The 26767-nt window shown below is 35.6% G+C and overlaps 3 protein-coding genes across 3 annotated transcripts; 1 reads left to right on the top strand and 2 right to left on the bottom strand.

Moving 5' to 3' along the window:
* Window positions 1-5703: 5703 nt before the first annotated feature.
* Window positions 5704-6657, bottom strand: LOC102471573 (olfactory receptor 12-like). The gene has a single exon (XM_006169133.1). The coding sequence runs from the start codon at window positions 6655-6657 to the stop codon at window positions 5704-5706; it is 954 nt and encodes a 317-aa protein (XP_006169195.1).
* Window positions 6658-19558: 12901 nt separating this feature from the next.
* Window positions 19559-20556, bottom strand: LOC102471150 (olfactory receptor 9K2). Its single transcript, XM_006169132.1, has one exon. It carries the CDS (start codon window positions 20498-20500, stop codon window positions 19559-19561), a length of 942 nt encoding a protein of 313 aa, XP_006169194.1. The 5' UTR covers window positions 20501-20556.
* Window positions 20557-26083: 5527 nt separating this feature from the next.
* On the top strand, window positions 26084-26761 carry LOC102470731 (YEATS domain-containing protein 4-like). The gene is given in 3 exon segments (XM_027768522.1): window positions 26084-26173; window positions 26281-26565; window positions 26568-26761. Coding segments are annotated over 3 exon segments (504 nt in total). The 5' UTR covers window positions 26084-26109; the 3' UTR covers window positions 26723-26761.
* The last annotated feature ends 6 nt before the right edge of the window (window positions 26762-26767 follow it).

The following is a 26767-nucleotide window of genomic DNA, read 5'->3' as shown; positions in this document are numbered from 1 at the left end:
AAGGAAGGAAGGAAGGAAGGAAGGAAGGAAGGAAGGAAGGAAGGGAGGAAGGAAAGAGGAACAAAGGAATAAGAGTTGAAGGAGAGACATTGTATATCCCCATTTAACATATACCGAATGTCTGCACTCTATGTCTGAAACTGATTGACTAACAGTTGTACAAACATAAGAGATGGGTGTGACTGTCAGATGAGGTGTATGTGGAGGAGTGGGGCCTAACAAAGGACATTTGGAGAATGGATACGGAGGTAGAGCATTGACGGGATGGGGAGGTGTGGTGTTATCCGTTGAAGATATTTTCATCAACAGGACTGGGGAGAAATGTTCACACATTGAAATGCTCACATAGTAAGCTAAACAATGCGATTGAATGTATATACAAAAAAAGAAATAAATTTTTAAAAAGAGTTGCAAAAAGTAAAGAAAAATGATAAATCTACAGAACAAGTTAGATCCCTCCTATTTAAGAATAAAGTGCCTTAGTTGTGTGCATGTGTGGGTGGGGGGTATGGGAGAATAGGGAAAAGAGGTCTTGAATTTTAACAGTCACAGCTAAAAAATACTATATAAAAATTTGAAAATCGAAGTTTAATAAACTGTACTGCTAACATTTAAAAAATTAAGCTAGATGTCATGGAGATATTAAATAAAATAGAATTCAGGCTATGCACTTATAAATGTAGCAAGGAAAGATATTACCAAAATATATAACTACATGGTGTTTATTATGTAATGAAGTGAAGTAAGATTATTACAACAGATAAAACGACAAGCAAACTACAAACAATACTTTAACTAGTTCAGTTTGTGATGTACCAAGACAGGAAAACAAATCAATAAAGTAAAAGAGACTCTAAAAAAAATTATTGATACATTTGTACCCAAATGAGTTTACTATGCTGAACCCCACAGAGAATTAAATTTTCATGAGCCCCTACACAGAATTTTTTCTTCTATAGACTTTGGAATAAGAAATTCTATATTCTAGTGCTGGTCAACTATATCAATTTAAATTATACATTTAATACACAATTTGTATACCAAAAATGTGCTTCAAGGATTAAATAAGTGCATGTATACTTTATACAGTATCTGGCATATAAAGTATTTTTAACTTATATCTAACTTTTTTAAGAAAGTACAGTTTAGGGAACCAGCAGTTAGCGTAATGGCTATGTCGCTGGACTCCCACGTAGTCGACTGCGGTTCGTGTCCCGGACCCGGTGGCTTAAAACTCACGCTGGGCGCGTGTGCATGCGTGCCCAAGATCCCGAGAGGAGAATGGAGGAGAAGGGATTGCGGCGTGACCATCCCCCCTGGGGGGTGATTTCTCGCTTTCTGTCTCTATGTCTCTCTCTGTCTGTCTAGCGAGCGCACGCGCCCTACAGTGAAAACCTCTCCAACAAAAAGAAAGTACAGTTTAAAAACTTCAAAATTGGCTTTTAACTAGGCAGGCTTTCAATATAATATTTAATTGAAAAATTTCAAAATAGAATGAAAGTTTTGTAATTTGAACTCATATAAAATAATTCATGATAATTTTAAATGAGCTATGTATCAGAATTATTCATTAGAAAACATATCTAATTGAGCTGGCTCCATAGACTAGTGATTAAGGGGAGTCAGATCCCACATGGCCAACTACAGTTTGAATTCCAGTCCAAGAAGCTTGAAAATGGCCCCAAATCCAACAGAATAGAGAAATGAAGGAGCAGGGGTTTCAGCTTGACTATACCTCCTTTGGGGATGCTTACTCCCTCTCCTGCCTCTCTTCTCTTCTCTTCTCTCTCTCTCTCTCTCTCTCTCTCTCTCTCTCTCTCTCTGGCAAAAATAAATAAATAATGTTTTTTGCCACAAATGAAACAAATACATAGAAAATGCATAGAAATATATCTACTAAAACTATGCGGCTCTCAAGCTGACAGATGGCATGGAGGTTAAGATGGCTATATCCCATATGGCCTCCTGTGCAGTTCAAGTACTGGACCTGGTGGCTTGAAAAAACATACTGGGCATGTGTGCATATGACCCAAAATCCTGAGAGGAGAATGGAGAAAGGATTATGGTACAGCCATTCCCACTCCCCTGGGGTGGGAAGGTGGGGTGCTTTCTCACTTTCCTTTTCTCTCTCTTACCTAAGTAAAAATTTAAAAAAAAAAAAAAAAAAAAAAAGGAAAAGAAAAGAAAAGAAAAAAGGTGGATCTGAAATATAGACACTCCATAACATTGCCAAAAAATGTAAAAAGGTGATGTTGAATGTGGAATAATAACATTTGATACTATACTAATTGAGTACTTTCTTTTGCTAAAACCTTGATTTATAGCATTTAATGTAATCTTCACAACTATTAAATAAAGTAGGTAAATTGATAGTCTCCATTCAACCTTAAAATCATTCAACGATTTCTTAAAAACTATATTCAGTGGTAATACAAAATTTAAAACCAAGCTGTCTGATATTGGAGGCAATGTTCAACCTTACTCTTACAAATCTGTATTGTAAATTAATCAATTCATTGCCATTCTCCTGAAATACAAATACAACTTTTTAATGTGAAATAATTATGACGTTCACTAAAATATTGAGTAATACTAGCTAGAAAGTGTTTTAAAAAGACGTGCCCTGTCAGGCATTAAATTGTATTATGCAGCAAGTAGGTGATACTAGAATAAACATATGCATCCAAATTGATAGAACAAAATAAATTATTTTAAATAGAATCTAATATATTTAACAATGATGAACTTCATAGACCAAAAACCAATCATTATTATTTAAGAAGAACTTTGATGTGATTTGGGCTTTAGTATCTAACAAGAAGTATTTTCTTTTTTTTTTTCTAAAGAAATGCATTTTTATTTTTTGAAATATTTCTAAGGCTCCCATTTCCTACCTCATCCTGGCTGTCTGTCCTATCACTAGTTATTTCTGAGACTTATTTGCCTGAAGTTACAATAAGAAATTGAAAACAAGGTATCATTTGAATTTAATTAGCTGGAGTGGATCTCAAATTTAACCAAGCATTTAGGGAAGCCATAAACTCCAGGACTTACTCTCTGTGTTAATTCAATCACTGAATCCAATTAAGAAAATGAAAACAAAAGCCTGCCACAGTGGAATTGAATTCAGCCTTCATTTACAGGATGACCAATGAAAGAACTAACTTTCTGCTATGGTCTGACGTTAGATAAGTGTGAGACTCTTAACATGCCACCTGAATAGATTTTTAAAACAAGTGATTCATGTCATTAATACATTTAGTTCAATTAGGTGCTTAAATTCCTGCTTAGTGTTCATGTCTTAAAAGAAAAGCTGAGAAAGAAGGGCAAAAACTTCCATTTCCTGTCCCAGTTATGGAGTGTTGTAGTAAGGCTGGAGATCATGTGGGAATGTCCTGGGGCAGGATTGAGGAGTGAAGACCCTCTCAAGGGTGACTATCACTCTTAATTTTTCTCTCTCAGAAAATAATGAATAAACTTCAAAAAACCCTTTCATTTCTTCTCTATCTTGCTAAACACTAAAAAAGAAAAAAGGCTAGTGAAGATCTTAAGACTTCAATCTACACCATATAGAAAAAAATTCTATTAAATAACAAATATAAAGATTAATATTAAAAATAACCTGCACTTCACCTGCTGGACTTTTATGACATTGAAGGAGACTTTCTCCAAAACCATAAATATTGATGTTTAAAACTTATTTAATATGTTATTGGGAAAGTCATGATGCATTTTTGCATAGAGAAATATGTCATGACTTTCCTAACAATCTAATAATACATATTTGAAAATAAATGCATAGAATGTTAGATGAATAAAAACTAAGCCCTCAAAAAAATATGTTTCTGATTTTGAGTGGATAAATACATGTAATAAATGTTGAAACACCAATATATAAAATGATGTACAAATGTTAAACTGCTCTATACCAAAGTGATTAAAATGTTAAAAGAAAATAGAAATCCAGAATAATATTTATAATATTACAATAATGAAAGAAGAAAGGTCAATATTTGTTTTATTGCAAGACTGGTACCAAAATACTTTCATCCATGAGTGGTTGTTTCTTGGGTATGTAATTACAGTTTTAGAGTATTTCACATGCTTTGGAATGTGCATTTAGGCATATGTGCATAATAAAAGTTCTGGAACAATGATAGTGTTGAGTTTGGCTTCCACCAAATTGTTTAGCTTCCAGATGCCTCCATTTTCTTATTAAAAAAAAAAAAAACAGATAGATAGATAAAATAAAAAACAATGTACAGTATATGGTAGGTGTTCTTTGTGTATCAGCTTTCATTATTATACAATGTCATTCTTAATAATGGGGATATCAAACTTAGTAGCATGTTCGTAGCCACAATTTTGTTTTAAAATTTGCCAGAGGGTGTGTATTCTCACTGGAAAAAGAGAAAGAAAGAGAGAAAACACTCTCCATGGGGAAGAGTCACACCTCAATCCCATCTCTTTAATTTTTCCATTCTTTCAGGATTAAGAGCATGCATGCTCACATGCCAGATGTATTTCTGAAGCCACCAAGTCCCGCACAGTTGGTCATGAGAGATCCAGTCACCTTAACTATAGTGCCACAAGCTGGCCCTTGCCACAATATTTTATGTGAAAACTTGCTTCTTGAATGATGCATTGTGGGACATTTTTTAATAGGTGTGGTAACTCAAAGATAACTCTCCAAATTATAAACCTGGGTCTTTGGGAAACAATAATATTTTTACTTAAAAACATTCTATGTAACAATTTTTTTTAATCATCAGAAAGTAAGTGCACTTACCAGAGAGAGAGAGAGAAAGCACTCCAAATGGGGTGCAGTCACAATTCATTTTCTTCTATTTCTCCACCTTGTCAGGATATGGGGCTCACATGCATACATGCCTGGTCTGCTTTTCAAGCCATCACAGTCATGATTCTAATTGGGACTGACCATGTGGTATCCAGCTCCTTTAACCACTAAGCTAGGGACCAGCCCTCTGCAACAACTGACATTTCATTTCTCCATCAATACAATGAGTTTTATCTTGTTTAAAAAAAGTAAATAATTATACACATAGATATTATTATTTTAATGACTACATAGTAACAGCTCCTAATAGTTACTTTTTTCAAAGTTATTTTCTAAACAAACATAAAATTATATTTATTATATAACATGTTTTGAAGCACATGTACTTATTTTTTTAAAAGGTTATTGCCATAGGCCACGTGCACTTGCCACAGAGAGAGACAAAGAGAGACAGTGAGAGGGCAAGTGAGAAATCCTCCAGGAGGAGTGGCCATGCTGCAATGCCTTCTCCATTCTCTTCCTGGAATCTTAAGCATGCACACACACATGCACCCAGTGTAATTTTCAGGCCTTCAAGTCTGGGACTTGAATTGTAGTCGGTCATATGGGAGTCGAGTGCTATTAACCACTGGCTCCAGGACATGTACTTCTTAATCAAAATGAAATTAAAGTGAAAATTCTAACATATCATAAATTGAGAATAAATGTGCTTAATATATTCTAAGCAAATAAAATAATGATATGTATATGTGCATTATTAGAAAGAGTATTTTGTAAAACTTAGAAAAAATAGGTATTTCTATATATATATATATGTATATATAAATATTTTTACACAATAACGTCACAAGAACAACAGTAACTAGGATCCTAACAAAATGAACTTTGTCCACCATATAGTAGTTTTATATATAACATGGAGAAGACCATTTCCCACATATTCTTCTCACAGCATCTTTCACATCTCTGTTTCTCAGACTGTATATTAGAGGGTTTAGCATTGGTATTATAAGTGTGTAGAACACAGCCACAATCTTATTTTGTTCTGGTGAGGAGATGGCCCCAGGTTGAGCATACATGAAGAACACAGTTCCATAGAATAAACTCACCACTGCTATATGGGAGCCACAAGTAGAGAAGGTCTTATTCCTGCCATGGGTGGAGGGGATCTTCAGGACAGTGGAGAGGATGTAAGCATAGGAAATCAGAATGACAGTCGTGGTGGTGATGATGATGAGAGCAGAGAGAATAAACAGCACAATCTCATTCACAAAGGTGTCAACACATGAGATCTTGATCAAGGCAGGGACATCACAGAAAAAGTGGTCCAGTCTGTTTTCTCCACAAAAGCGCAAACTGAACGTGAACCCTGTTTGTACTATGGAATTAATGCCCCCACACATATAGGATCCAGTTACCAGCTGAACACAGACTTTCTGGGACATTTGCACAGGGTAAAGAAGTGGAGAGCAAATGGCTGAGAATCGATCAAATGCCATTACGGCCAGAAGAAAGCCTTCAGTTGTGACGAACAGGGCAAAGAAGAAAAACTGGGCTGCACAGCTATGGTATGAAATTTTCTTTTCATTAGTCAAAAAGTTGGCTAAAGTTTTAGGAGCAATGACTGTGGAATAGCACAGATCTAAATAGGACAAATTTCTAAGGAAGAAATACATAGGCGTTTGAAGTCTGGAGTCCATATTAATGACAATTATCATGCTGATATTTCCCACCACGATTACCATGTAAATCATCAGAAACACTAAGAATAAAAGGATCTGTAGCTTTGGAGGGGTTCTGAATCCTAGAAGAATAAACTCAGTCACTTCTGTGTAATTCCTATTCAGCTCGTTCTTCATAGCTGAGATATAGGTGAAACTAGATGGATAGTTAAAAAAAGAAAAAAGAAAAGAAAGAAATGAATGATTGGAATACTTGTTTAGTAAAAGATAATGAATGAGTTAGCATGGAAGAAAATTTGTTTTATAATATTATTTCAAATATTTTACAAAACACAGTGAACATAAAGAATGGATTGCTGAGGCTGGCAGGTGCTCTGGTGGTTAAGGCACTATACTCCCACAAGGCTGACTATGGTTCGAGTCCTGGACCTGGTAGCTTGCTTTGTCACTTTCCATCTCTTTCTTCCTCTCTAGCTCTCTCTCTCCTCTCTCTGTGTCTCTTTGGTCAAATTTTAAAATAATAATAAGATAATAATAGATAAAATTAAATGATTTTTTTTTAATTTTAAATAATGGATTGCTATTTTCAGAAAGTCTTTCTAGTGAGGAATTCAATCTGATTGATAAGCCTTTTCAGATATATTTATTTGCAAATAATGCAGATTTACCCTCTTAAGTGCATTTCTAGAAAAATGGAAACAAGAGGATTTCTGGGTTTTTTCCTTTATTTTACTATCAGTTCACTGCTGCTAAAAGTCACTCATTTAATGGAAGATACTTGTCACAGATTTAAAATCTATTTTGGATTTTGTATTTAAAATGAAAATAAAATTCAATTAATTATCTCATTTTATTTTTTGTTTTGTTTCATTTTATCTTATTTTTGGCTAGAGGGTGGACGTGATTGCCAGAGAGAGCGAGTCAGGGAGAGAGAGAGGAGAAAAATCCCCCATGAGGAAGGATAACACTGCAATCCCTTCCTCTTCACCCTTTCCTCCTTTCATGATTTTGGGCATCCACACACATGTTCCTGGTGTGTTTCTCAAGCTGCTAGGTTCAGGACCTGAACCACACAGTCAGCCATATGTGATCTGACTGCTCTAACCACCAAGCCACAGGGCTAGCCCATGATTTTATTTTTAATAGTTAAAGCTTGTATTTACTCTAGAAAAAATAATATATAATATTGTATCTATTTTCCTTATATAAGAAGAAATACTTCAAATCATGGCAGACATTTCATCTTTTTCTACTAAGCTAATAGCATCATTTCTTCCATTGTTTTTGTCCTGGTAGTAACGTAAATTCTTAGGGCACAGTTTACCTGCTATAAATAGCAGTGGTCATTTGCTTAGTTTCCTAGATACAGTGAATCAAATTTATTTGTTTCCCTGCTTGCATGGTTTTCTCCCTTTCTTATTACTTCCTTTTTTCTTTCCTTATTTTCTATGAACATTTCTTTCTTCCTTTTCAATTTTTTCTTTTTATTTGAAAAAACAGAAATACAATTGTGTAATACTTAGATATTTCTCTCTCTTTAGGGAAAAAAACTAATTACAAATGCAAAGATTTATGCATATGGAGGATACAAAGCACACAGGAAATTTAAAGACTACTACAGATTAAACATTTTTTAAAAGAAATATGTATATAAACAAACTTGAATTATATTTAATTAGGCTTCAGTTACTGACCATCAAAATTTTCTCAAATAAGATACAATGGAGAGAGAGAAAGGAAAACATTTTTATTCTAATTTTATGAATGAGGAAACTAAGAGAGACTATAAAACTGTTGTGAGAGCGTATTTGGAGTCACGAGATTGAGTAGTATTCAATACTATGTCACAAAATGTAAAAACAAACTGACAAAACAGAAATATCTTTTGTAATTATAATTTATTTATAAAATATAATATGTCAAAGTTACAAATTATATGGTTATAACAATTATAAAATATTGTGTCTCATCATTTTATTGAAATAATTGCTTTAGTTTTACTAATTTTTACATTCTTTTAACGTAGATTTGAAGAAAATTAGAATCAATTTTTAGGTACAATATCCTGCTTTGTCGAAAAAATTAGAGGAGAAATAGGGATTGATTGATTTTGGAAATGATCAAAATAAACTTTAACAGGGTCTATTAACTACAAAACTCTTAGTTTTCTCTAAATTTATATTTAATATAAAAATTCCTAGTTTCAACAGAAATATTTAAAAAATGGGGGGAAAGAAATGTAAAGTTATCCAAAAGAAAGGGGTGAATAGAATAAGTAAGTTCAATGTGAAGCATTCTCAAAAATGAATACTATTTCTTATTGTAGTGCATACTTACAATATGTAAGACCAAGTACATTTATAAAGTAACAAACACATAAATGGAAAGAAGTAAACCTTCAACAGAAAGTTCTTCTGTAACACAGATTGTATTTCTGCACTGTGCTGATCATGATTCAAATTTGGTAATATAAACAAATACTGGCAAAAAATGTAGTTGCTCTCTTATTACTTTTTAGTTTACTGTACTTTTTTATTGATTAAACTAACAAATAGACTTGGGATGGGTCCTGAGAGAAATTCTCTCATGGGGAAAGACACCATAGTAGTGGGCAATCATTCTGTAAAATATTCACTGGAGATTGAAAATCCCTCTCACCAATAAGGTATTTTGTGTCGTAATGCAAAAAGAAAAAATGAGAGAAGAAATGATTAATCATTAAACTTTATCAGACCCTTGGAAAGTAAAAAGGGCTCTCTAGGGGATATGAGAAATAACCTCCTTGTTATAGAACAAAATAAAACAAACAATTGGATAAGAAGATGACTCTTCTTTCATTTTCACTATTTTTCATTTGAATATATTACATTCCTCACTTTTAGGAATTCATTCCTTATCTCTATTGTAAATGCATCATATTGGTATTGGTCAGATGAAAATTAACATAAAAAATAAACTGTCAATGAAAGCACTCACACAAAAAGAATGAAAGAAAGAAAGAAAGAAAGAAAGAAAGAAAGAAAGAAAGAAAGAAAGAAAGAAAGAGAGAAAGAGAGAAAGAGAGAGAAAGAAAGACAGAGAGAGAGAAAGAAAGACAGAGAGAGAAAGAAAAGAAAAGAAGAAAAGAAAAGAAAAGAAAAGAAAAAAGAAAAAGAAAAGAAAAGAAAAGAAAAGAAAAGAAAAGAAAAGAAAAGAAAAAGGAGAAAAGAGAAAGGAAACAAGGAAAGGAAAGGGAAGGGAAGGGAAGGGAAGGGAAGGGAAGGAAAGGAAAGGAAAGGAAAGGAAAGGAAAAGGAAAAGGAAAAGGAAAAGGAAGGGAAGGGAAGGGAAGGGAAGGGAAGGAAAGGAAAGGAAAGGAAAGGAAAGGAAAAGGAAAAGGAAAAGGAAAAGGAAGGGAAGGGAAGGGAAGGGAAGGGAAGGAAAGGAAAGGAAAGGAAAGGAAAGGAAAAGGAAAAGGAAAAGGAAAAGGAAGGGAAGGGAAGGGAAGGGAAGGGAAGGAAAGGGGGAATATTGTAGAACAGAGACTAACAGGAACAGTCATACCAGCACTTCTGATTTCAAAGCATAAGTAGTGTTAGAAGACTCCAGAATCCTGGGAGTCACTTGAACAGGGAAAATTGCAGTGGGGTTTTCTTAAAAAGAGCCAATAAAAGAGAAAACACCCTGTTGATTTCTTGACTGAAAGAGAAGTAAATACATTCTCTTCATGCCTCCTCAACTCTGCCATTGTAGAGCAAAAGCCGCCATATTCAAGAGGAAATGAATGAGTGCAACTGAGTTTCACCATAGACTACAGATTGCTGACCACACAGCAAAATGTGCTAAGATTCTGCAAACAGCAATTTGGGAAAGAAAGAATCTTACATAAAAGTGTTCAAGGCTTTTCACCAGCATGTTCTATGCCTTCTTAGATTTTGGCATATTTGTTATATTGACTCCCTTCTAATAAAAGAATGAGTTTTATTTGTCCCCTGTAGGTGGCATGTTAAAATACTGTAAAATAGTTTAGTGCTAATATAATATTGTTCTGTAATGATAGGCACCAAGGAGACAGAAAGTTATGAAACATTTTATTTACAAACAAACATTGAGTTTTAATGGAATGAACCCAGAACAGAAGGGCAGGAAGTTTTTTAAAAATTTAGTAAAATGTTAATATTTCTATGACCTGAGAATTATTTAAATATTTACATATCAAGTGCTTTTCTATTTTCCACATATTGTCGATTTACTCATTTATATATTAACATGACACTAAAAATTATTCATCACCTTTGATAAGTTATTTAAACTTTTCTGCTGCAAAAAAATAATAAATGATACAAAGGTAGTTTATACTAATCACATCTTACAACCATTCTCATCTACTGTGGATAAATCAGTGCAAAAACTCATGTTATCTCAATTTAAAAACATTAAATAGTAACTTAAGTTTAAGACTCTTTTAGTAAATCTGTTGAATTTTTTGCTATAACAATTTTTTATTATTTTTTAGTGACTGCTTTTGGGCTTAATACATGCTCTTAACTTTTCAAAGACTATTTTACTTAGTATACATTCCTTGATTTTGACTATAGAAAACTTGTGGCATTACTATTATCTTTAAGTTACAGTTGTCATTTGCACAAATAAATTATAAACTTCGAAGCACAGCTTTATAATTTTGTCATTAAAGAGTCATAAGCATTTCAAAAAAAATTTTTTATATATTTACTCAGATTTTTCCAAATTCCAATGCTTTTCAAAATGCTCTTGGAGATCTCAGCTTATTCTGATAACATTTGCCTTTGACTAATTTTTTTTCCATTGACATTTTTTTATAGTACAAACTTGCCATTATGCATTCTCTTAAGCTTACATTTTTTAAAGAATTATTTTATCTTAACTTTATTTATTTATTTATTTATTTTAATTTGATCAGAGAGAGACTGAGTGAGAGAGAGAGAGAGAGAAAGTGAGAAAGCAAGCTACCAGGTCTGGAACTCAAACCGCAGTTGCCCATGTGGGAGTCCAGCACCTTTCCATGCCACCTGACCACCCCTCTCTTAGTTTCACTTTGTTAGAAAAGTTATTTATTTCACCTGCAATACTGAACTATATTTTTTCTGAAACAGCATTTTGATTTGGTACTCCTTCTCTCATTTAGTCTTCCATTTTTAAGCACTTCAAAGATGTGCCACTGTCTTCATAATTTATGATGAGAAATCTAGTTACTAGAATTGTTGTTTCCTAATATGTAATTTGACATTTTTCTCTTGCAACTTTTAAGGGTTTTTTTTGTCAGTCATTTGACTTTAATAGGAATCCAAGTTAATACTGTAGTCAAATAATGTACTACTTGAAAAGTACCATGATATCATTAAAACAGTCTATTCTAAATTTTGCTATTGTTTTAATACAATTTTTCTTCACACATACTACAATTTGGACCACTTACTATAATGTCAAAAAAAATTTATATACACACATTAAATTTTTTAATTAAAAATATATTTTATCCTTAATTACATGCCATTTTTAGTAACCTCTATCCCGTTGTGTTTCTAGTTTCATGTGGCACAATTTTTTTTTCAACCTAATGAATTTGGTCTACAGGGGCCAGCAGGTGGTTTGGTGGTTGAGGCACTGGACTACCACATGGCTGACCACAGTCAGAGTCCCGAACCTTCCGGCTTGCTTTATCATTTCTCTCTCTCTCTCTCTCTCTCTCTCTCTCTCTCTCTCTCTCTCTCTCAAAATAAAAAAAATAATAATAAATAAAACTAAATATAATACTTTTCCTTGGGGGAAAGGTTTTTGCTATAGGGCACATGCGCTCGCTAGAAAGACAGAAAGAGACAGAGAGATACAGAAAGTGAGAAATCACTCCCCAGGCCACACCACAATCCCTTCTCCTCCATTCTCTCTTGGGATCTTGGACATGCACACACACGTACCCGGCGTGAGTCTAAGCCACTAGGTCTGGGACTCGAACCGCAGTCAACTACATGGGAGTCCAGCCACATAGCCATTACACCAACTGCTGGTCCTTATAATTCTTTTTTTAAAAAGAATTTGATCTACAGATTAAATAAACACTGTTCCAATCAATATTCCTAGCAAGACATATAGATATAGACAAGCAGGTTGCTATTTGATATGAAAAAAAAAAGCTAGTAATTATCATAGCAAGAAAATAATAAATTAATAGGAGTTGGGGGGATAAGCAGATAGTGTAATGGTTACGTTACTGGACTACCATGTAGTCAATCGTGGTTCGAATCCTGTACCAGCTGGCTTAAAATTCATGTCGGGCATGTGTGTGTGTATGCCCAAAATGCCAAGAGGAGAATGGAGATGGGACTGCAGTTTGGTCATCCCTCCTGGGGGGTAATTATTCACTTTCTGTCTTTCTGGCAAGTGCATGTGCCCTATAGCAAAAATCTCTCTGAAAATATATGTAATAAAATAGGAGTTAGAGGAGATATTAAGGAGATGTTGACAAAAAGATAGAAAATTTCAGTTAATAAAAATGAAGTTGGGGGCAACAGATGGCATAGCAATTACATTGCTGGACTCCTACATGGCCAGCTGCAGTTTGAGTCCCAGATCCAGTGGCTTGAAACTCACACTGGGCACATATGTGTGCATGCCCAAAATGCTGGAAGGAGAATGGAGGAGAAAGTATTGTTGTGTAGCCATCCCCTCTGGGGGATGATTTCTCACTTTCCCTGTCACTGTTTCTGTCTCTCTCTGTCTCTAGTGAGTTCATGGGCCCTAAAGCAAAAACCTCTTTAAAAAATAGAAGTTATGAGATTTATTATATAGTATAATGACTACAGTAAATAGCAATGTTTTATACCCTTGAAATTCCTGAGTTCCCCCCACCTCACCCCCCCATAGGGCATGCACACTTGCCAGAGAGAGACAGAGGAAAAGTGAGAAATCACCCTCCAAGCAGGATGGTCATGCCACAATCCATTCTCCTCCAAGATTTTGGGCACATAGGCACACACATCCTGTATGATTTTCAAGCTGCCAGACTCAAGACTCAAACCTCAGTTGGCCATGTTGGAAAACAACTTATAATATTATCTGTGAGCTTTTAGTAGTTTTCTGCTCCAGTCCATTGTATTACAAATACATAAATGGTTTATTTAGTCTTGACAGTTTATAAAGAATAAGAGTTGGTGAGGTCCAAGGTCAAAGGGTCAGATCTGGTAAGGATCTTCTTATTGGTGGAGTCCTTCACACTGTAAGCGCCTGAGCAGAGCAGAGTGCAGGCCTGTGTCTTGTGTTTGTTCTGGTCTCACTCCTTATGAAGAAACCAGGAGTAAATCTTAGGTGCTCCACCCTAATCACTCACCAAAGGCTTCACGTCTTAATCCTATAATCAGATATGTTTTCTTTTAATATCTTCAAAATGTAATCATATTCCAACATATAAACTTTTTTAAGCCTGCTTATTTACTTATTGAGAGAGAGAGAGAAAAAGGCTCCAACTTGGGTCTTCTCACCACGACCCATACCCAGGCATTGATCTTTTAATCTATTCTTTTGCCATTGCAACACTGCCTTCATTTAATCTTGTGTCTGGATATTCTATTCATTATTGAAAGTGGAGTACTGAAATTCCTTACTACCACTACTGTGTTGTCATCTTCAATTCTATCAGTATTTGCTTTACATATTTGAGAGTACTGATATTGGGTACTTCTGTATTTATAATTGTTTTTGTCTTCTCAATGAGTTGACTCTTACCATTACGTAAAGTCCTTTATTTTCTTACAATAGTTTTTTTTTTCTGTTTTGTTTTTTTATTTTATTTTAATTGTTGTTTCTTTTCCATAGGGCATATGTACTTGCCAGAGAGAGACAGAGAGAGGGAAAGTGAGAAATCACCCCCCATGGGATGCCTCTTCACAAACCATACTTCTTCATTCTCCTCTCAGGACTTTGGGCACACACTCCTACATGCCCAGAGTAATTTTCAAGCTTCCAGGTCTGAGGCTCACTTTGGCCAGCCATGTGGGATCCAGTGCCTTCACCTAAACACATGACCTGCTGGGTCCATTTATGATAGTTTTTGATGAAAGTCTATTTTGTCTTACAGATGTATGACTTCTATTCTTTTTTTGGTTACCATTTGCAAAAAATATCTATTTTATTATTCTTTTGCTTTCAGCCTGTGTGTCCTTAAATTTAAAGTGAGTTTCACGAAGACAGCATATAGTTGGAAATTGGTAGTTGTTTTGTTTTGTTTTGTCTTTTTATCTTTTTTCTATTTTTTTGTTTTTTAAGTTTTTGCTATAGGGAAAGTGAGCTCATGAAAAAGGCAGAGTGGGAAAGTGATAAATGCCCCCAGGGGGATAACTCTGCATCAGTCTTTTCTGCTTTGTTCTCCTCTGGATTTTGGACATACACACAAATGTGCCCAATGTGTTTTTCAAGTTACTGGGTCCCGGACCCAAACCACAGAGTTGGTCATGTAGGAATCAGCCAACTAAATCTCCATACCACCTGGTGACCCTTTTTTTTTTAATCCTTTTAGTCACTCCGTATCTTTTGATTAGGATATTTAATTAATTTACCTTTAAAGTAATTATTGGTAAAGAAGAACTAAACCATTGCCATTTTATTAAGTGGTTTCTGTTTTATAATTTTGTCTCTGTTTTCCTCATTTACTGTCTTCCAGTATGTTTCGTTGATTTTTTATTTGTATACACTGATTAATTTCTTATTTGCTTTTGTTTGTCTTCTATGTTTATTTCCTTTTATTTCCTTCCTTATGTAACCACCAGGTCACAGTCTGGCTCTGGGTATTTTATAATCTACTGCCTTTTACCTTCTATCTAGAATAAAAGTTTACTTGTGCACCAACATTGCAGTATTACAGTATGATGTATTGTCTATATAATGATCTTTACCAATAAGTTTTACACTTTCTTATACTTTTGTGTTTGTATTAAATGTTCATTTATTTCAATTTGAAGTATTCCCCTTAGTATCTCTTATGAGGCAGGTCTCATGGTGATAAACTTGCTCAGCATTTCTTTATCTGAGAAAGTCTTTATTTCTCCTTTGCTTTTGAAGGAGGGTGTTTCCAGATATGATACTCTGAGTTGGAATTTTTTTCTTTTAGTACTTTGAATATATCATCTCACTGATTTCTAGCATGCAAGGTTACTGCTAAGAAATTCAGATCATCTTAAAGAAGTTCCCTTGTGTGTTCCTCTTCTGCTTTCAAAATTCTCTTCATTCTTGAGTTTAGAAAGTTTTGTTATTATGAATCTTAGCATGGATTTTTTTTGAAGAGAGGTTTTTGCTACAGGGTGCATGGGCTCGCCAGAAGGACAGAGACAGAGAGACAGAAAGTGAGAAATCACCCCTCCCCCAGAGAGGATGGCCACACCACAATCTCTTCTCTCAGGATCTTGGACATGCATGCGCTTCATGTGAATTTAAGCTGCCAGGTCCAGGACTCGAAACACAATCGACTATGTGGGAGTTCAACAACATAACCATTATACCATCTGCTGGTCCCGCTATGGATTTATTTGATGTTATCCATTTGGAGTCCATTGGGATTTTTGAATCTGGATGCTATTTCCATCACCAGAATTGGAAAGTTTTCAGCCATTATTTATTTTAAAATGCTTCTCCCCTTCTTCTGCTTCTGGAGCTCAATTTTACATATACTGTTATACTATATGATGTCCCATGAGTCCTTTTGCTCTCCTTTATTCCTTTTTTATCTTTTTTTCTTTCTGTTACTCTGACTGAATTTTTTTTTTGTTTTTTTGTTTTTTGGGGTTTTTTTGAGAGGTTTATTTTGCTATAGGGTGCGTGCGCTCGCCAGACAGACAGAGAGAGACATAGAGACAGAAAGCGAGAAATCACCCCCCAGGGGGGATGGTCACGCCGCAATCCCTTCTCCTCCATTCTCCTCTCGGGATCTTGGGCACACATGCACACCCACCCAGCATGAGTTTTAAGCCACTGGGTCCAGGACGCGAACCGCGATCAACTACGTGGGAGTCCAGCAACATAGCCATTACGCTAACTGCTGGTTCCCTGACTGAATAATTTTTAAATGTACCATCTTATAGGTTGCTGAGACTCTTTTCTGCTTGAAGAAGTCTGTTGAATTCCTCTAATAAATTTTTCAGTTAAGTAATTGTACTCTTTTTCCCATTTTATTTATTTATTTATTTATGACAATCAAATCAATGATATTACCATATACATCCTTTCCAATAAAATATTTTATATTCTTGGGTAGATTTGTGTTTTTTAACTCCGAAATTCCTGTTTGTTTCTTTTTTATGTTTCTGTCTTTTTGTTGATATTCTCATTTTGTCCAAGCTTTATTTTCTTGAGCTCTCAGAGAATTTTCATGATGGTGATTTAAAATTATATTTTAGGTAATTTATATACTTACGTCAACTTATAATTGGTTATTAGAGATTTGTTTTGACCCTTTGAGCAGTGTTTGCCTAATTGTCATGTATCCCATCATAACTTTGTTTTAGAGCCCATTCATTTGGAATAATGGCCACCTCTTCCAGTCTTTACAGCCTGGATTTGTGCAGAAGACGACTCTCGCCAATTCACCCAGCTAGAGGTTCTAGGGAAAAGAAACTCTTTTGGTTGGAATTTATTTCTCTAAGGCTGTGCATAAAGTGTATTTGAAAGGCTTATCAGTTTCTTTTTTAGGAGCGTATAATTTCTTGCACTATCTGGTGTCTGTAGTGCTATAAGTTTTCTAGTTCTACAACAAGCCGTCCTGATCTGCTTTCATCTCAGCAGTCATCAGACATCCAAAGTATACTGTTCCCCACTAGCACCCTGAAAGAGGCAAGACTGATGCCAATCCCTCATATCACCATCCAAAATACCAGAACATCAGATGCACCCTGTACTCCTCTCCCTACCTCCATGGTAGAAGGTTCAAGTTGTATACATTCTCAATCCTTCCCAGCTGTATTAGCTAAGGCAAGACATTTCCCTTTTTCATTAAATTGTTCTCAGCATACTCTCCAAGTAGCCAAACTATATTGGTTCCAATAACATTCTGAATATGGTGAGGCAAAAATTAATTCTTCTAGGCAACCTCCTTGAAAAGCCAGAATGTTAGACACACTCTCCACTCATCTCTCCTCTAAGGGAGAAGTCAAACCAACATGCTGTCCCAGCACTGAGCTGTGCCAGCCAGGGTGAGTACCTAAAGTGGGTAAAGTAAAACCCTTCTTGTCCATTTCAATGTGTCTTTTCTTGGCTCTTCAACTGTCTAGAGTTATTGCAATTTCTCAAGTAGATTCCGAGATTTGGGTCCATATATGACTAAATTTGTGTTTTTGTGAGGGAAACAGAGCTGAGATTTTTCTATTCTACTTTTTGCTGGTTTTACCTCTACTACTATTTTTGATTGCAATATCTACTTGTTCATTGCTGGCATAAAGCAAAGATATGGACTATTGTATATTAATTTTATATCCAGCAATCTTGCTATGACTACTTTTAGTTTTAGGAAGGTTTTTATTGTTGCTGTTTATTCTTTTGAATTTTCAGCATAGACAATCATATCATCTGCAAACAAGGACAGCTTTATTTTCTCATTTCCAATTTGTACACCTATTTGTATGGATTTTCTGGGCCTGCCATAACAAAATACTAAAGACTAGATGTCTTAAACATCAGAAATTTATTTTCTTACTTTTATGGGGGCTGGAAGCCCAAGATCAAGGTGCCAGCAGGGTTGGTGTGCTCTGAGGCCTCCTTCCTTGGTTTCCATATGGCCACTCTTTTGCTATCTGTTCACATGGTCATCCCTTCATGTACATGCATCCTGATATTTCTCTGTGTGTCATAACCTTTTCTTCTTTTAAGGATTCCCACTAGATTACATTAGGATATACTCTATGACCTTATTTTAACTTGATTACTTCTATGAAGGCCCTACTTTTAAAAACAATCTTATTCTGAGGCAGAAGGGGTTAGAGGTTCAACATACAAATTTTAGGGAATGTAATTCTGCCCCAAACATTTTTATTTTCTTTCCTTGTCTTCTTAATTTATCTAGAACTTCATATACAATGTTGAAAAAGTGCAGAAAGGAAACAACTTCACCTTATTCCTAATCGTAACAGAAAAACTTCTGGTTTCTCATCAAGTGTGATGTTAGCTGAAGGTTTTTATAAATGTTTTCTATAAAGTTGTCAAAACTTATCCTTCATTCCTAGTTTTCAGATTATTCCTTTACTTTTTATCTGTGCCATTACTACACACACTCACTCAAGTTAAAAATGGGAATATACTTCATCTTGTAGTGTTCTCATGCTAACTAGTCAATATTATTCTTTGTATTTCACCAGCAATTTTTCAAACCTGCCTTTTTCCATTATACAGGCATATTTTAAGGCTGTATTAATAATATGAACCACTCTAGCAGTTTCCCTGACTCCAACCTTACCCCTTTTAAATCTGTCTTCCACACAGACCAACATGAGTTTCCTAAATTACCAACCACCTACATTCAGAACCCACACTTTGTGACCTCTACAAGTATCTTTGGCACAATTCCCTTGATTTTAATCACCTGTCCAAGAATTTGGCTCCCTCATCAAATTGTAAAACTCCCTCAAGATTGGAATTATTTGTCCCTGAGCCCACTATGAGACCAGAAAATCATAGACAGGTATTTGATCAGATTAACCCAGTAAACAAATACATTCAGAGGCATAAGTGAATAAATTTAGGATCGCACTTTATTTTTATGAGTCCCTAGTTTTTATACCTTTATTAGATATTCCTTAGGAATAATTAACACAAGAATAAATTATGAGGATCCACACTGAAGGTACGATTGCTCAAAAATATTTGCATATATCTATCTCCCATTGTACTTTGCGTGTGTACACACACGCGTGACTCAGCAGAGAGGAAGACAAAAGAGCACCCCTCCAATGGGGCGTGGTCATGCCAGCTGCTCCGTCTTTCCATCCTGTTGGATTTTAGGTGCACATACACACACTCTTTCATTAATGGCCACAAGAATTAAAAGATAAGTAGGCACGATATAACTGGTGGAAGAAAAATAATCAAAAAATAGCATTTTTTTTCTCAAGAAGTTTTTTTAGAGCCTCTTTGACATCTTTGTTTCTCAGAGAGTAAATCAAAGGATTCAACATAGGAGTGACTAGAGAGTAACATAAAGAGGCCACTTTGCTCAGTTCAGGGAACCTGTCAGGAGTGAGATACATAAAAAAGACAGCACCATACAGAACACCCACAACTCCCAGGTGAGAGCTGCAGGTAGAGAAAGCTTTTTTACGTCCCTCAGTGGAGCGTATCTTTAGAACTGTGGACACAATATACATGTAGGAAACAATAATGACTACCATAGTAGGTAAGATAATAATGCTAGACAAGGAAAAAGACACCATTTTATGTATAAAAAGGTCAGAACAAGATAATCTCTGAAGTGGGCGACTATCACAATAGAAGTGGTCAATGACCCGAGAAGCACAAAAGGACAGCGTAAATGTCATGCTGGTCTGAAGAACTGAACTGATGCAGCCACAAAAATAGGAGCCAGCTACCAATCGAATGCAGAGACGTGTTGACATCTGAACAGAGTAGAGGAGTGGGTTGCAGATGGCAATGAAACGATCATAAGCCATGGCTGCCAGGAGAAATCCCTCAGTCACAATGAAAAGAGCAAAGAGAAAGAGCTGGGCCACACAACCAGCAAAAGAGATGGACTTGGTCTCCGACCAGAAGTTGATCATAGCTTTGGGTGCAATAACCGAGGAGTAGAAGAGATCAATGAAGGAGAGATTGCCTAGGAAGAAATACATGGGTGTGTTCAGCCGAGGATCAGTCATGATAATGGCCATCATCCCAACATTCCCAAAAAGGACCGTGGCATATACAAGCAGACATAGCAGGAAAAGGAGAACATGGAGCTCTGGGCGAACCCTGAAGCCTACAAGAATAAAATCCGTCATTTCTGAGTGATTACTTGTTCCTCTTTCACCCATGGAGAGACCTGTTGAAAGGTACAAACCAAAATAAACAACTGAACTCTCGGCTTTGATCCTAGGGTTACAAATATTCTCTTAAAGTGTTAGAATTTAAAACGTTGTTCTGTAGTTATTATTCATTTTAGCCTCACAGAAATACTGTGACATGGGCCAGCCAATGACATGGTGGTTAAGGCAACTGGATTCCACATGGCCAAGTATATGGTTCAAGTGCTGGACCATGCACATGTGCATGTGTGCTCAAAATGGCAAGGGACCAGCAGTTAGTGTAATGGCTATGTTGCTGGACTCCCACATAGTCGACCGTGGTTCGAGTCTCAGACACTCCAGGCGCGTGTGCATGCGTGCCCAAGCTCCTGAGAGGAGAATGGAGGAGAAGGGATTGCGACATGGCCATCCCCCCTGGGGGGCGATTCCTCACTTTCTGTCTCTCTGTCTCTCTCTGTCTGTCTGGCAAGCGCACGTGCCCTATAGCAAAAATCCTCTCCAAAAAAAGAAAAACAAAACAAAACAAACAAAAAAAAATGGCAAGAGAAAATTAGAGGAGAAGAGACTGCAGCATGGCCATCCCCTTTGGTTTAGGGTGATTTTTCATTGTCTCGCCTTCTCTCTGTCTCTCTGGCAAGTACATGTAACCTATAGCAAAAAAAAGAAAAAAGAAAGAAATATTTTGACTTAAATTGAAGCTAACCGACATATGATGATTCCAAAGATTAGTTTTAATTCTTAATTACTGCACGTAGTAGAATTAGGTCCTTTGTCACTGTATCTACTGCAATGCCTTCCTAGCAAAATAGCTTTTATGTTTTCTAGTCCAAGTTGTCTATACATTTCCACCTCATGATATACACAGATGGCTGAAGGAGAGCATGACTTAATAAATGGCATTTAGGAAGCAATTTGGAGTAGTAGGGGGTTGGCAATATCAAGAGCTTTAGTAGTCAAGTTAGAAAACTTGGGGCCAGCAGGTTGTGGTAGTTAAAGTGCTGGACTCCTGGACCTTGCATCACAAAAATCACACCCTGTGTGTGTGTGTGTGTGTGTGTGTGTGTGGTGTTCACACCTGGCAGCTTGAAAATTACACCTGGTGTGAGTGTATGTGTGTGTCTGTATGTCTGTGTGTGTGTGCATGCACCCAGAATTCCAAGAAGACAATGGCGGAAAGGAATTGGGCATGGCTATCACCCCTTGGGCATGATTTCTCACTTTTCCTGTCATTGTCTCTATCTCTTCAGCAAAAGCACATGCCCTATGATAAAAAACCTTAAAAGAGAAGAAAAAAAAAAAGAATGCCACCAGTTATAAAGAGAATGACTAAACGTTAAAAGCTACTTATGAGGTCCAACTATTTTGGTGGGTAATAGAAACAATTCTGATGTAATTTATATACCCACTAAGATAAAAGATGTGTATGACTAAACCCAAAACTTATTACTACTTGCATTCTAGGATTTCTGTCCCACATGGGTCATCAAAACCTTTCCATAAAGAAAACTTCCCTAGCCCACAGTTCATAGTCACTTAAGAAGAGGTCTAAAAGAAGTATAGGTAAGAGAGTTACTTCAGAAAGGAAAAAAGATGTGAAAAAGTTGATCACAGTATTATTTTCTCAGAATACAACTTTCATAACCATTAATCATTTAGACAACTGAAATAGATTTTGAAGTTTTTCATTAACAAAATAGTCTATTTTGAGAGAAACCAACTTTTTCGTCAGGGAGGTGCATGATGGTGTCTGGGCAGTGATAATAATGAGAAACATTTATGTGGCACTTTCTATACGCCAGACCCTTTTCTAAGTAAGGTCATAGTAGTTTGCTTAATCTGTGCAATAATAATATGAGCTGAGTACATCTTATTCCCAAGTTTACAGATGAAGAAACTGAGATACAGAGAAATTCAGTTTGTTGATACCTACTATGTTCATAGTCAAGATTTGAAGTCAAAAATCTTGGTTACAGAATCTATTCTCCTAATCATTATTAACAATTAATCTCTAAACCCTTTCATCTGTTATAACATTTCTCATTCCTGTACCTGAGTTATTTCTACTAGTACCTTAAAGTTTGGCTAAAATGTCTTATCTTCACACAAATTCCCTAATTCTCCTACCTGGGTCAAACATCTTTTTAAGTACAGTAGTTATTACTGCTATAATTCAGTATTAACATTGAAGATTAATTATTCCTGATCTAACAATAACTTCCTTAAGATCAAACTCAACTTTCTGTCCATATATTTTGAGAATAATATTCTGTGTCTTGCAAATGCCAAAAATCAATATGCATTTATATGAAATATTGACTTTATATAAATAAAAGTTGAATGATAATTAAGCATGCAGAATTAGGGGAAAACATGAAGGCTATTTAATACTCAGTGATGAACATGAGTTTTAGACTGAGATAAACCTAAGTTTCATTTCTGCTTCTCACTTCCTAAATGGGACCTTGAACTAGTTTCTTATATTTTCTATCCCACAATGTCTTCACATATAGAAGGGGGGTAAAAAAATATATAACCTTAAAGTTTTCCTGAGGATACAAAATAAGTAATGCATGTAAATCACTTAGCACCATTTATGGTAGAGTAAATATTCAATAAATGTTAGCCATTACCATTTTTATTACACTTTTCAGTGACCAGTCCTATAATTTACAACAAAATAATTCATGCTAATTAGCTTGAAAGTTTATAATATGTGCATGAAATTTTTTTGGACAAACCAGCCTAAGTAAAGGGTAGGAATCAGAAAACCTTAAAAGTTTAAAGTTAATAAATACATATGAAAGAAATTTAATATTTTGTCTAAGAGAGATGACTAAGAGAAAAGTGGTATAACATTATTATTGTTGAAGACTATATAAATATTGGAAATAAAATATCCACCAACCACATAAAACTTAAGCAATTAATTTAGTGAATTGCTTTTTTACTTCGAATCTTAATTTAAAAATTAATCAAATTAATGCAAATAATTACATTATAAAGAAGCAAGATTTAAAATCAGATCATATTTAAAATCTGGGGGTACACAAAATATGTAAATAATGAAAGAAAGAAGTAGTTCTGAAATATTCTATGCTTTTTATTGATCTCTAATAATTTTTGTTATTTATTACTATCAAATTTATTCCAACAGCATATGTAATATTAATATTAGTTATTAGTTATTCTTCACTTTTCAATAACTTCCTTAAGGTCAAATTCAACTTGTTTCCCATGTATTGTCAGTATGACACTCTGTATTGGAAAATGGAAATTAATCAATCTACATTTATTTTAGGTGAACATTGAAGAACAATGACCATGCAAAATCAGAGTATATGTTTAATAAATTTAAATCATAAATATTGTAAACATAATATTTAAAAACTAATAAATTAATGGCTGAAGACACTTATAGCTGGAAAAAGATGTTCTTCCCAGAGTAAACAAAAAACAAGTAGACAGTTTGTGATTTATTATCAGAAACTTACATTTTTCAAAAGTTACTTTTACCTTGTAATTGGCAATTTGTCAGATTCTGTTAACAATGAAACAGCAAAATTCCAATGTTTTCCTCTTTTTTATTATTTTACTTCTAGAAAGAGTAAATACGAAGTAATTAATTCCTATGTAGAAACTACAAGTATTGAAAACTCATAAAGTGTCTTATTTTCCTCATTGCTATATTTTTAAAACTGTCCTTTTCTTGGGGCCAACAAATGGCACAGTGGTTAAGGGTGCTGGACTACCACACAGCAGACTGCAGTTCAGGTCTTGGACCTGGCAGCTTGCTTTCTCGCTTCTCTCTCTCTCTCTCTCTCACTCGCTCTCTCTCTCTCTCTCTCACTCGCTCTCTCTCTCTCTCTCTCACTCGCTCTCTCTCTCTCTCTCTCACTCGCTCTCTCTCTCTCTCTCTCACTCGCTCTCTCTCTCTCTCTCTCACTCGCTCTCTCTCTCTCTCTCTCACTCGCTCTCTCTCTCTCTCTCTCACTCGCTCTCTCTCTCTCTCTCTCACTCGCTCTCTCTCTCTCTCTCTCACTCGCTCTCTCTCTCTCTCTCTCACTCGCTCTCTCTCTCTCTCTCTCACTCGCTCTCTCTCTCTCTCTCTCACTCGCTCTCTCTCTCTCTCTCTCACTCGCTCTCTCTCTCTCTCTCTCACTCGCTCTCTCTCTCTCTCTCTCACTCGCTCTCTCTCTCTCTCTCTCACTCGCTCTCTCTCTCTCTCTCTCACTCGCTCTCTCTCTCTCTCTCTCACTCGCTCTCTCTCTCTCTCTTTCTGTCTTTCTCTGGTCAAATTAAAATAAATAAATAAATAAAGTTAAATAATTCTTAAAAAAATTCTCCTTTACTTCAGTAGTTGATTTCTCAAGAGAAACAAGATGAATTTTCCAAATCCTACTCTGCCAAAACCAAAATAATTCCAATAACTACATTCTATGCTTATGCAAAGTTACTGCTGGCAGTGACCCACAGAATATTCTCTCTTTTAAACTCTTAGATGCTTGCATGCTTTTAAAGATGTGGATTGCCCTGAATACATAAGGAAAGACCATGAGCCACCTGGAATCCCTGGTAAGCTATCAACAGTAGTTATCCATAACAGTTTGGGTTTTGGTATAGCAGTGTAAACTTTTCAAATAATTGCAGCATTGAGAATTCTCTTATCTTTTGGGAATTAGTTCCTCTCAGAGAGAAGAAAGCATAAGTCAATTATTAAGACATCTAGGCTCCAGAATCAAGGCCCATGAGGACCACAAAAGCTACACATTAAAAAAAGAGAAAGAGAGTGAGAGAGAGAAATCTAATAGGGTTAAAGCACGAACAAGAGTTATGTTTTGTTTTCTTTCCTCTGGTTGTGTGAATTCTTTGGGAGAAGCTATAAGTATCTTTCTATTTTAATATCCTCACTGAAAAAGAAGAATTTTTGGGACCAGCAATGGGCATAATGGCTATGTTGCTGGACTCCCATGAAGTCAATCGCAGTTCGAGTCCCAGACCTGGTGGCTTAAACTCACGCCAGGCGTGTATGCATGCATGTCCAAGATCCCAAGAGAAGAATGAAGGAGAAGGGATTGCAGTGTGGCCATCCCCCTGGGGGAGGGGGGGTTTTCTCGCTTTCTGCCTTTGTCTCTCTCTGTCTTTCTGGTGAGTGCATGCACCCTATAGCAAAAGCATCTTTTAAAAAGTTTAAATAAAGAAGAATTTTCAATTTTTTATTACAGCATAATTTTGGGTAAGCAAATAGAAATATATATGAAAATAAACATCATACGTTATCATGCAGTTTATTAAAAAAAATTTGTCGGCACGGCGTCGCCGTCGCCCCGCCCGCTCTTCTCTCTTCTCCCGCGCGGCTGAATGGCCTTTGGGGACGCCGCCCACGTGGAGGAGTTGGCGGTCACTCAACGCCTCGGGCCGGGGTGACTCGCACTCCTTCGACTCTCTTTCTCTTACTCACTTTCTCACTCTGTCCCTCTCTGGTCAAAATAAAAATAAATAAATGGATAAATAAAGTTAAATAAAATAATTCTTTTTAAAAAAATGTAGGAAAAGTGTGTTTTATAAAATTCGGTACATATATGCTCAGTGTTATTTTTTTTTCCTCTATATTTTAGGATATGTCAGCATATGTGAAGAAAATCCAGTTTAAGTTACATGAAAGCTATGGCAATCCTTTAAGAGGTACTGTATAATCTTTCAATTCAAAGTATGCAAACTTAAAAACAACTGAGAAACTTAAATTGGTCATTTATAATGGTTTTTGTTTTTTTTTGTTTTTCCCTCTTCAGTTGTTACTAAGCCTCCATATGAAATTACTGAAACGGGATGGGGTGAATTTGAAATAATCATCAAAATATTTTTCATTGACCCTAATGAAAGACCTGTAACCCTGTATCATTTATTAAAGCTGTTTCAATCGGACACCAATGCAATGCTAGGGAAAAAGACAGTGGTTTCAGAGTTCTATGATGAAATGATATTTCAAGACCCAACAGCAATGATGCAGCAATTATTAACATCTCGTCAACTAACATTAGGAGCCTATAAACACGAAACAGAATTTGCAGAACTTAAGTGAAAACCAGAGAAAAATTAGAAGCTGCCAAGAAAAAAACAAGCTTTGAAATTGCAGAGCTTAAGGAGAGATTAAAAGCAAGTCGCGAAACTATAAATTGTTTAAAAAATGAAATCAGAAAACTTGAAGAAGATGATCAGACGAAAGACATATGAACAGTTCTGAAGAAAACCTGGTTGAAGACTAAAGTGAAAATGAGG

The sequence above is a fragment of the Tupaia chinensis genome, unplaced genomic scaffold (genome assembly GCF_000334495.1).
Source record: "Tupaia chinensis unplaced genomic scaffold, TupChi_1.0 Scaffold146740_1, whole genome shotgun sequence".
NCBI lineage: Eukaryota > Metazoa > Chordata > Mammalia > Scandentia > Tupaiidae > Tupaia > Tupaia belangeri.
The sequence above is the reverse complement of the archived record's forward strand: the minus strand, read 5'-3'. Positions and strand labels throughout refer to the sequence as shown.

Coding starts and splice junctions, on each gene's coding strand:
- LOC102471573 (XM_006169133.1), bottom strand. CDS start 6,657: ATGAAGAACGAGCTGAATAGGAATTACACAGAAGTGACTGAGTTTATT.
- LOC102471150 (XM_006169132.1), bottom strand. CDS start 20,500: ATGGGTGAAAGAGGAACAAGTAATCACTCAGAAATGACGGATTTTATT.